Source organism: Patiria miniata, unplaced genomic scaffold (genome assembly GCF_015706575.1).
Source record: "Patiria miniata isolate m_02_andy unplaced genomic scaffold, ASM1570657v1 HiC_scaffold_2, whole genome shotgun sequence".
NCBI lineage: Eukaryota > Metazoa > Echinodermata > Asteroidea > Valvatida > Asterinidae > Patiria > Patiria miniata.
In genome coordinates, this window is record NW_024037058.1 from 16507948 (window position 1) to 16520101 (window position 12154).

A 12154-nucleotide genomic window follows, 5' to 3' on the forward strand; every position below is an offset into this window, starting at 1 on the left:
TAACAAAACGGGCTGAAAATAGGTTTCAAAGATGTTTGAATGAAAAAAAATTGGAGCACAGGACTTTCAGATTAAGGTTCACCTGGAAACAAACAATCAACAAAACCCCTTCAAATTTTGGCTTTGCCCCAATGTACTACTGTAAAATGGCAATTTCTGACTTTCAGCTAATCTGTGGCGACGGGTCACATTATCTCCTCACTTTTTCCAATACAACAATACACGATGCAACAGACCAACTTTCAACAGCAGGCTCCTGTTGACAATTGTCACAGAGATTACACACTGGACTTTTATTGATGTCAAACATCACTAAAAAAAAAAAAGGGGGACCACACTGATGGTATTGATTTGATTCTTAGTTAAACTCTGTCTCTTGTCACCCACTTGAGAAAAGGGAAATAATTACTAAAAGTGGAGAGAAAAAAACTAAGAGGAAAACTACTGCGTGGAAAGAACTAAAGTTCATGTTTTTGGATACCAATCAAATTTATTGAAGATTTCGTGGAATGTAATCAGAAATGATAAAGTACTGGGGGAAAAAGATGATCTTGCAGTTATGTTCGGCATGACTAAAATATGGGGACAACTTCTGAGTTTATGCGAAAAAAGGTAACAGAGTTTACTGCCATTAAACCACGGACCATTGTAAATGGTCTGTGATTAAACTAACAGTGAAGTCACTTTTGTAATATTACGTAAATTCGGGAATAAAACAAGGTTTTTGTTGAACAAGAGCAAAAAAGACACTTGGATCCTGATTCTGAAGGATTTTTAAAAAAACTTGCATTTAAAAAAACAAAATGTACAGTCCCATTGATTGTTACATTTAAGTTTAAATGAATTGCACATGGATTAAGAATTTAAAAAGTAAATCATGTTAAGTTTTTAGATTTTACCTGCAAAACCAATAAAACAAACCCTCAGTATGGTTTCTGTTTAAAGCAAAATCACCGAGCATCTTGAAGTTCCAAAACACAGATTACAAGGGGAGGGGGTGCTGAAATGCACCAATCGACACTAAAGTATACTTTCAAGTTTTTGACCTATGAAAATGTTCCATGTCTTTTTTTAAATGAAAGGATTATCAGTGTATTGTACTTTATAGTCGTAAATTTTAATTTTTGTGTTTCAATTTTCAAAGTGTAATAATTGTGGAGATGATTTTATAGATAGTTTTTTGAGATACGAGACGCAAACCAGGTTCCTATGTTTACAGTCGATGATGATTGTTTATTATTATTATTATTATTTATGTGTGTGTATAATACATTTGCCTTGTAAGGTTTTTTTCTAAAGTGTATAAAGGTTTTTTTTCCCCAGGTTCATCCTGCAGTGTACCATAGTAAAGAATGCCTAATAATACTTTAAATACCAATCTCACTTTTTGCTTCATTTTATTTAAAAAAAAAACCTATTCAGGCATATTTGCTTGGGCTTTTCTGAACCTTTCAAAATCAACCACTTTTCAGAAAACCAGCGATACATTCTTTAAATTAACCCTCACAATCCCAATCCAGTCAAACACCAACACCAGGGCTTGTTTGAATCTGTTAGAGTACTGCACTAGTAAACTGATTATGCTTGACAGTTGACACTAGTAATCTGATTATGCTTGGTTAGGCATACCACCAATAATCAGAGTCCAACAGTTTCTGAGTACAGTTTACCATGCGGTGTTGGAGTTTGCAAGAGTGAGGAAGGTTCCTAGTAAATCACTCAGTGTAAAGCCCAGTGTAAAGTAACCGAAGCTGGGCACTCTACCTTCCCAGATCCTATAAAATCCACCCCAAATCCTACAAAATCCCCCCCAAACTACAAAATCCCCCCATATCGTACAAAATCCCCCCATATCCTACAAAATCCCCAAATCCTCCCAAATCTCAAAACCTGGCGACTTTTGAAGGATTTAGGAGGTTTAGGACTAAATCCACCCCAAATCCTACAAAATCCCCCCACATCCTACAAATCCCAAAATCCTCCCAAATCTCAAAACCTGGCGACTTTTGAAGGATTTAGGAGGTTTAGGACTAAACATGGTTTGCATTTCATGCTAAAGCCTTTAGAAAAACACTGACTGATTTTTCCAATATGTTAGACTGCCATGATAATTTCCAATTGATGTCACATGTCAGTTGCGAACAACTTGATTTCACTTCCTGGCAAAACACACAAAAATGTAATCAATGGGCACAGAAATGATTTCCACAGAAATGATTTCAACAAAATATTACCTACAAGTTATGATGTTGTGTTATGCATCATTCTTGCAACTGGTTTGAAATTAATTATCACAAGATTTTGCTTAGCACTTTTAATTTTTGCTAAGCTGTTTAACATTATCAGACTGTTGCTTTAAAACTTTGTTTAAGGCTATTGTTTCTACAAGCCTGAAAAGTACTTGATTCCAGAAGGCACTTTTTTAATGTTGAACGTACCCCCCTGGCAATTCAACAGTTTGTGCACTCCACACCCTCTGGCAGTTTATCAGCCGCACATCTAAATCCAAGGTTTGCTGCTGAACTGTCTACGCTATTCTGGCTTCTTGCTGCACAGCGGTATCGGTAGCAGTAGGACTAGAATAAAAAAAAAGAAAGGAAAAATAGAAATACAGAAAGGAAAACATGTGTTTGTATACAATGCCTGAATAAATCCCCGTCATCTGATTGGTGGGTCATTGATCACATGTCATTGAATTACTCGTCCTAACCCACGGCCCGGCCGCACCACAAAAGACCTTTATTTTTCACGGTAAATAGAAGTTCCAGTGCACGGTCACACGATTGGTGGCTCTGACATATGAGATGACGAGGATTTATTCAGTGTTGTATAAAACAAATGATGAATGTTGGCCTTGTGGAATGGAACATTCCATCTGTCACCTCATGAAATTATTCTTGCCATTGCACTCATAAATATTCATTATTTGTATATATCAAAGCGTGATGTCTACTCCCTACATGTAAATGACACAGTAGAGTGCATTTACCCTAACGTACCTGAATCCATCAAAATCAATACCCCTGTTTTGGAGTATTTTGGCGGATTCAGGATACCTCCATGTTGAAAACGGGGATTTCATGGATTCAGGATAGTAAGCCTAGCGGTACTGCAGGATTTTGATGGATTCAGGATGCCTCCATATTCAGAGCAGTCACCAACACCAAAATGTTTGTGCATGACACAATAGATGGATTTTGGCAGATTCAGGATACTTTCTAGTAAAAGTGTTCAAGGGTGAGGGTTAAGGAAGAGGTTGCCCACCTTGTGACACATGTAGGAACCACCTTTCTTCACTTTGTCCGTGCCATTATCGGGACCTTTCTGAAAATTAAAGAGAAAGAAAAAATAGTGGACTGGCATTGTGAGGGCCAAAGTTTAATAACTCTCAGTACATCTGATGATCAAAAGTCACAAATTACAAGTATCCTGCATATAACCAAAGTTTTTGAATTTTTTTTTCATCAACTGTTCCATGTTGGATTTTTTACACCATTTTGAAAGCATCCCAACTATGTATATCTTTAAGTAAGCGATTGCGTAAAAAAACAAAGATCGGTTGATTTACACAAATTGTGCTAACTCACTGGGTTTTCCTGTGGTTCCGCACTGTGTCTGTTCGTCCACCAGTCTGATGTCCATTCCCACACATTACCAACTGTGTTGTAGAGTCCGTAACCATTCGGCGCAAAGGCCGTAACCTGCCAAGAGTTTGCCATCATCAGTAAGTAAATGTACCTTTTATTAACTTGAACCCTACCCTTCGTCGAGCATCATCCTGTATTTCTCTTTTGTCAAACACAAGTGTTCAGGACACTGACCCCAGTAATAAATAAGGGACAATTGGCACAGCTTTGCGCCGTGCTACACCCCAAGTCAGCATAAATTTGCATGCTTAGATATATCAGACTTTGAACAACGGGTGATACTCGGACTAGACAATGACAAGACCAATGTCAATGTCAATGCCCAGGACAAGGACAATGACTGTGACAATGACAATGACAATAGTTCTCACTGGACATGTGCCTTCGTAGCCATCTTCAGCCGTGTTGGTGATAGGAAACTCCCCCTGCCATATGTTCATCCGGTGCTCCCCTTTAGGCAGTTCTTTGTTACCCCATGGGTGGAGTCTGGGGACAAGATTTAAGTCAAATCAAGAAACAAATCAAATCAGGCACTGTACAAGTCTGAAGTGAAATTCAATCTACCGCAAAACCGTATAGCAGTGATTCAGAAAGTCATGGGAAAGCTAGGGTTTCCTTCCTTCCTAGGCATTTTGTAAGATGAGATGCAATACCGAAGTCTCTAAAATAATACACTGTGCAGGAAACCAAATTATACATTCGTTGTACCGTAACTTTCAGGGAGCATAGTTCCTCATGCAGTAGCAGTCATTTAGTGGCTGGATTTTTCCCTCCCGAATCCTGCAAATGATTGGTGGCTTTTGAAGGATTCAGGAGGGTTTGGGTGAATGATTACATCAAGCCTACCTTCAGTGGCGCACCGAGGATTTGGCTTTTGGGGGGGGGGGCTCACAATTTATTTTAGAAGTTAAAATTTGTTCAAAAAATTTTGCCCAAATTTTTGGCCGCAGAAAGTGGTGGCACCACTTACACCCCTATTATACTACTCGAAAATAGGCCACATACATATCACCAAGGCCAAATTGTGGGACTAAAAAAAAAATTGACATCCTCTTGGGGGGGGGGGGGGGCTCAAGCCCCCCGAGGTGTCCCCCCCCCCCCTTGGGTGCGCCACTGCCTACCTTCCCTTGAGTCCTCCCCTAGCAGCATACTCCCATTCAGCCTCCGTAGGTAACCTCTTCCCGGCCCAGCGGCAAAACTCGCTGGCATCATTCCAGGAGATGTGGATGACAGGGTGGTCCATTCTGTGTATGCCAAGTATAGGGGAGCAAGGACAGAAAGCACTAACTCAGCTCAACGCTTACACAGGACGCCATGCATAAACAGCTCTTGGTGACCACTCACCGCCCCGAACAGCCCTGCCTGTTACCACCTGCAGGTAGCACCACCCTGCCCAAGCACTGTATTGTTATATGGATTTATCAGGGAATATAGGGGGCGGGCTGACGTCATCCGATGAAAACATCTATTCATTTGCACACCAGTTTTCATTGGTTGCTATGTGTTACCATTCAGCACTCCAGACTCAAGAACCATTGAGTTTCAAGAACATAGGTCTGGGAGCTAGATAAGCTAATGAAAAAAAATCCCGGATGTCGGCGCCCACATATAATGTGGTACAGGTATGCAGAAACTATCGTTATTTGTAAGATACTAATGATCCTTTATATATGTTTCATTAATATCAACCCACAAACCAAAGCTTGGTTCCTGCATGAAGCTGTTAATTAGCCCCAACTATAGCAATGGACCCAACTGTAGTTGGGACGATCCCAACTGTAGTTGGGACGATGCCAACAGTAGTTGGAACGATACCAACAGTAGTTGGAACGATGCAAACTGTAGTTGGGACGATGCCAACAGTAGTTGGGACGATGCCAACTGTAGTTGGGACGATGCCAACAGTAGTTGGGACGATGCCAACAGTAGTTGGGACGATGCCAACAGTAGTTGGGACGATGCCAACAGTAGTTGGGACGATGCCAACAGTAGTTGGAACGATGCAAACAGTAGTTGGGATAATGCTTCAGTCGGAGCATATCAGAGCCATTACAAAAGAATAGTTCCATGGTTGCATCACCCCACAGTCTCATTATTCCCCAAGAGACCTCCATATATCGCTGGATGTACCTGTCATTTATGTCGGTGTCTGGTCCTTCCGGATGCCGCCAGTCAGCACCTTTCACTGGTAACCACCACGGAGCAGCGGCAACCTAAAATGAATACAAACTATTCAACCAAATGTCTAGATCTGTTGTCAAAAAAATAAAATATGAAATCTCAAATGTTTCTATGCACCATGCTTTGCTGGAAATAATAACCCTCTCTCCCCCTAAAGACTAAAGACTAGACTGGTACATGTCCAACCATCGTCCAACTGTTTGAAAAGATTGACCTCCTCATTCATTGTCATTAGTCTGGTGGCTGACTATGGAGAAATGTATAGAAACCAGACGTGCCAGTTGCTTTCTTTTCGCACAGTTGATTGATGCAGTACTGAAGAGTTGTTGGACTGGTTGTTTCATGTGCCAGTCTATTTTCTTGCATTGCATGTTTTCAATACCTTAGGTTTTGGGACTCTCATACACAGTATTGAGAGTCCCAAATTTTCAGACTAGTCAAGTCATCACAAGTCATCCAGTCCTAAGTTAAGTCACAAGCTATTCAAATGAACTGTGACAAAGGCAAATAAGGCATGCCTTTGTTGTGGTTCATTTCTGTAACTTGTGACTGGACTTGTGATTTCCTTACGACCAGACTTTAATACGACACTACTTCCCTATCATAAGACTTTATCCCAAGTTCAACTCACAGCCTGACTGATGTCCTTCTTCACTTCTTCACTAATTCTGCTCTCGAGCACAAAAGAATCTCCAAATTGTTCTGCCTGTAATTGAACAAATAATGAATGTAAATCTTCAAACAAAAATTTTGCTGTACTATTGGAGAATTGCATCCAACTGCAAAAATAACCCGCTCAAAGAAACTCTTTCCACATTTAAAATAATTATCTTCCAAATTATGAAAAAAATGTATTTGCCTGCATCATATCTGCACAATTTATCAGACTATTATTAATACAAATCTATTGTTTGCAAGATTTCTATGCATATTACCTGTATGATCAGCGATGGAAATACAGCAAGGGTCGCAGAATAAGAGTGTGGAAAAAAAAGCACTAGAACTGTCACTATTTAGCAACAGTTACAATTTTTAAAACGAAATGCCACTGTTTGATTTCATAAAAATGGTAGCCTACATATATTCAATCATGGAGGAATAAGAACAATTTGCCTTCACTTAACTTCTACTTTCAACTTTGATTTCCAAAAAAATAATGTACTCATATTAATGACAATAAGTAAGTTTAGTAACACAAAGTCACTGCAAATGCATAATACCACAATTTCAGGATGAGAAACCCTTTAAAGTTGAATCGATAATTAAAATGTGCATGATTGTTGAATATGCCATCAACAATTGGGTAATCCTTACTTTTAGGACACCTCTATTTTGTACGAGTTCTGTTCAAAACTGACTTTTGCAGATGACTGTCCAGTACCAAAGTGACTTTTGCAGGCTAAAGAAGTCCTTTTTCTTCAGACAAACTCATGTTAGTTATAATTTTGAAAGTACTTTCAAAGAAAATGTGACTTTCCTACCTTTTTTTGCAGTTCACCATCTTGCTTTTTAAATTTATTTTCTGTTTGTCATCGTCGTCTTTAACCCCTCATAAATCAAAACCCTGCCCTCTTTCTACAAAATCAAACCTGCTGATATTCAAGAGGTGTCATTGCCAAATGTTCAAATTGTCAATTAATATCAGAATGTCACTTTTGAGTGTCATTTAGTCAGCTGTTTTGGTGAGTCTTTTAACCTTATATAGGAAAGGGGTCATAAAAGTAAGGATTACCAACAATTGTTTACCTCTGTAACATAACCCGTCTTTCTCACAAACAAGTCAAACTCGGCATTACTCGTTTCGTACGCATCAAAATAAAAAGATGTCAAAGTAACGAGTCTGGCAGGACTTTCACCGTCTGCATAAATGACTGGCTCATCTGTTCCCATGGTAAATGTTCCACCTTTCACAAAAGCCATTTGGTTAGTCCGAACAAATTGATTCGTTGCGGATTGCTCGTTCTCTTCTTGATTTCCGTTATTAAACTCAGCAGTGTATTTCTTCGAGGCGCTGCCGACGTCTTCATCTTCATTTTTTTGTCGATTGAGAGCAGAGCAACCACAGTCTTTCCCGGATTTTTCCCCATCTTCTTCGGCACCACAACTCTTGGAATCACTAGAAACTTTTGAATCTGTATCGGCAGAGATAAGTAGCGTACATATCGTGATAAAAACTAAACATTTTGCTAGACCTTTTTCATTTGCGTGCAGCCCCATGTTGGTTGAGGTTGCTGCAGTGTCGTCTGCTTCTGAACTTAAAGGTCTGGTACCCAAACCACTTCTCGCAAATGATTACCTTGTTGAGTCTGGGTTTCGTTAAAGTTGTTGAAACTCAGCCGCAAGAGGACGCTCGTCAACATCGGCAGGTCCTTTAAATATGGCCCTAAAAGAAATAGAGCCAACAAAGTATTTTTTAGTCAGTAAACAAGCCACAATAGTCAACATTTATTTCTATAAAGCTTTAATTTCATTATAATATATTTCAAAACTATTTTCTTTTTCACAGTGTGATAGAAGAAAAGTAACATGATGTTTGAGTGAATTTTGGTTGAATATCCTTCCGCTGTATGGCGGATTATAGCAGAGATTGTTGACCGAGCCACTTCCGCATTTAGCGGCAATATCAAAACCACTAAACGGAAACATATAATAATTATGGGCGGATCGGGGCGCAGGTCATATTGCGTCACTGTTTTATATGAATTATGCAACATGTAAGTTTGACAGAGACGGGTGGACCAGACTGCTTTTCTGTGCTGTCAGAAAAGCAGATCGAACGTTTTCGAAAGTTCCATTTGTATGCTTTACCATGATGTCACTGCCTTCCTACAATTTTATTCTATGACAGAAAAGCAGAGTTTACGTTTTAATAATATCTACTCACGTTTGCTACCTAAAAAGGATCGAGGTTTTAGCTGGCGGACGAAAAGTATACACTTTTTGTTTCGGTTCGCGTACGTTGGACGACTTTTGATAAAGGCTGCTTCGAGCCACTTAGAACAATGATGAAGGTGAAGTTTTTACCATTATCATTGATAATCGCGCATTATTATGCAAAGTAATGAATTTCCATATTCATGCTATCAATACTGTGAATATTGTGATTTCATTCAAGGCAAAAAATTAATTTTCATGCTTCAGCATATTAGTCACCGGGAGCTAGCTGCTCTCAGTTGTTCATTGTTGTTTCAGTCTATGACAGTAAGACAATGAAAAAAAAACTTATGCACAAATGTTTTCAATAAGCAGATTTATTGGCGTATAATTTCAAGAGAAAACCCTAACATGAAGAGTGTGCTCCTGATCCTCGGCTCAGCAACAGCGCCTTCGCGGCGGTTGTCAGCAGGAAAAACATGAAAAACATTTTAAACGTTTATTAATGTTTTTAAAAGTGCACTTTGCAAAATTTTTGTTTTTACCAAAAAGGGATTTCGCATTTTTTTTTTTATACATTTCAAAGGAATGGATATTTCCTACAGATATGCTCTAGTGTAAAAGTTACATTACATACAGTATGGCCATTTTTTTCTCAGAGCATGGAGAGTGAGAAAGAACAGAAACCAGAGCTAGTCTGATCTGGCCAATCACCATTTATGATCATTGATCACTGTCGTCTCCAAAGATTTTTGGCCAACCAGTCATCTTATCGCCTCCGAGTCTGACACGGCAACTCAATCACTCATGCACGACGCGTGGAGGCCGGCTAGGCGCGCTCCTCATGATACTGCATAATTCATATCCAGTGACGCGCTGACCCCTGAACTAGTGACCCAACAGCATAAATTATCATAAGTTCCAGTTATTGCGGTTGTGAAATACTGCTGTACCTTCCATACAGTATATCAGCGGGTAGGCCCGGCGCGGCAGCAGTGTGCAAATGCAATGTGTAGTTGACAGTTCAGATTTAACGTGAACGTACACAATCTCTATGGGATTTTAATGTTTTTGTGTCGCATATCCAGATAGTACACTGTGTTTTCGTTCTTGTAAGCGGGATAAGTGCTTGGATTTCCGCACAAGGCAACAACATTCGGTAAGCTTTAAACGTTACAACTATGCTATGGCTATGCGTACGAAATATCAGAAATAGCTGGCCAGGCTTGACTGCTTTACTTATTCGCAGGTGCCAGGTGGTCAGGTGGTTTGTAAATACTTAAGTTAAAGAGAAGGAGTGTTTGGAATTGTGAGGACTAACTGTTAACAATAACATGACTAAGCTAGCAAGAAGCACTAGCACTAGCACTAGCAGCTGAGGTTGTTGAACTAGAATATTCAATGGACTCTTTTTACGGATAGATCAGAACTGTCATGACTGTGTATCTTCATGGAAAGATTTCCATATACGAAGTTCACTCAACACCCCGTGTACAAACCCTATGAGATTGGACTGAAAAATTCGAAGTGTTTTCTAAGAAAATGCATGTATTTTCTCACTGCTCAAATTGACTTTGATGACATGAAATTGCTATCTGGGGGCTTGTTAGTCAATACAGAGGAAAATTAGTGAACTTCGTATATGGAAATCTTTCCATCTTCATTGTATCCTCAGGTTCTTTTCAGAACCACACATAGGCCTAGCTCTACTGAGTGGAGCGTTGAACTACGGTACCCTCCGTACGGAGGGTACCCTAGACAATAGTTCAACGCTCCACTTAGTAGAGCTAACATAGGCCTACTCACAAAAGAGATTTATTCACATGGTGCTACCGCATACTTATCTTGTCTTAGAATGTATCCTCGAGTCGACATAATTGACGCAGATAACGCTTGCAACGCGCGCGTGTTGTCCAACGCAAATTGAATGCGAGTGCGTCAAAACATATCCTCGTCGTTTTAGGTGGACTGACGATATACGATGCGTTGCCGTTGAACTGTGGGGCAGTTTGCATTATGTCTATGTCTGTGAACACGAGGAATGAATGGGGATTTTGTGCTGCACAGACTGTCCCACATAACAATGCAGCACAACATAGTACAGTGTTTTCCTAGTTCCGGATTTTTCCTAGTTCTGGATAGCTTCAAATAAAAACATGCCCCTTTTGAATTGGTCTCCAATACTATTTTTTCAGACGAAGTGCATTTTGAAAAGGAAAATGTAAGCTTCTTGATACACAAAGATCTTTTCGATAAAATCTCTAGAAATGGAACGTTGGCTAGATTTCCGACTTGCACTTTGACATGTTTGGACGGTTTGTAGAAAATCACGGGAGCTGCGAATCGACGATAAATGTTCTCCTTGGTACATTACTCGGACCGTGTGATTTTGAATATTTTGTTCGTATGTTACAGTTGATAAAATCTTGCATCTAATGTTTGTTGATGATCAAAGTAAGCTGTAGAGTAAGCTCTAATATGAAAATTCATCAATGAATGACCGTATGTTTGTGCCTAGTTCCGGATCGCGCGTGCACTTACAACCAAACTCCACTCGCGGTAATCGATTTTATGTGACGTATTCTGTGATGGGTTAAAGGTTTTCGGTCCGTGCGTGTTCGTTCCCTTGCGCACTGCAAACAAAAGTTTCAAAATCATTTCTGTTCATTCTCTTTTTAAAATTTGCTGGAATCTTCTTGAATGAACTGTTTTTTGAAAAAAATGAATAATTTATCTGAAAATGTGCTTGATTCGGGGTGGTTCTGGCAGAAAATTGATTTTCTTGATTCAGAACTGATTAAACCGATCCGGAACTAGGAAAAATGGCATCGGTACTTTTGACGTCACAAAGTCAAAATGAAAAGAGTATAAATTCGGAAAAATATTTTGGAGTATCTCCATCACTCCAGGTAAACTTTTTAACCAATGTCACTTGAATTCGATCGTGGATTAGTTGAGCCGAAAGCAGCCTGAATGATGTTTGTTATCTGGAACTAGGAAAACGACTGTATTACTATTTAATTAAGCAGATTCTTTTAACAATTTGGAAAGAATGCCATTATGGACATCACTAATTTTTCCCTGCAGTGACCTATCAGCCATCAGAAAGCGATGGCATGTCCTAAAATTTAGCAGGGGAAAAAAATGAAGCATTTACTGAGAAAACACTTGGAGTTTTTCAGACCAGTCACATACATGTAGGGTTTGTGCACAGGGTGTCAAGTGATGTCCAGGTATGGAATTCTTTCAAATATTTTTCTCAACATTAAATAGATAAATTTTAAATCAATTTTTTTGGTAGTCCACCACCCATTGTGGTTATGATTGAAAATATATCGAAAATACTCGTGGGAAATTGGTACACACTATTAATATTATTACATGTTTTGCTGTTGCTGTTTTAATTAATGGAAGTTGATCATTGCATTATGAATCATCCATGCGTGAATGTG

General features: G+C 39.3%; 2 protein-coding genes across 5 annotated transcripts in view; one reads left to right on the forward strand and one right to left on the reverse strand.

Annotated features, from left to right (window-relative positions):
* Positions 1-259: 259 nt before the first annotated feature.
* Positions 260-8112, reverse strand: LOC119726693 (formylglycine-generating enzyme-like). The gene is made up of 8 exons (XM_038198488.1): positions 7575-8112; positions 6460-6534; positions 5778-5860; positions 4769-4891; positions 4019-4133; positions 3588-3701; positions 3265-3324; positions 260-2576 (listed from the first exon to the last, which is right to left on the reverse strand). The coding sequence occupies exons 1-8, from the start codon at positions 8043-8045 to the stop codon at positions 2451-2453; spliced, it is 1167 nt and encodes a 388-aa protein (XP_038054416.1). The 5' UTR covers positions 8046-8112; the 3' UTR covers positions 260-2450.
* A 1558-nt stretch (positions 8113-9670) lies between these two features.
* Positions 9671-12154, forward strand: part of LOC119726694 (inositol 1,4,5-trisphosphate receptor) — a 114728-nt gene continuing 112244 nt past the window's right edge. For all 4 annotated transcript variants that reach the window (XM_038198490.1, XM_038198492.1, XM_038198493.1 and 1 more), the window contains exon 1: positions 9671-9861. The gene's annotated coding sequence lies outside the window, so the exon portion shown is untranslated. The remainder of the gene's footprint in view (positions 9862-12154) is intronic.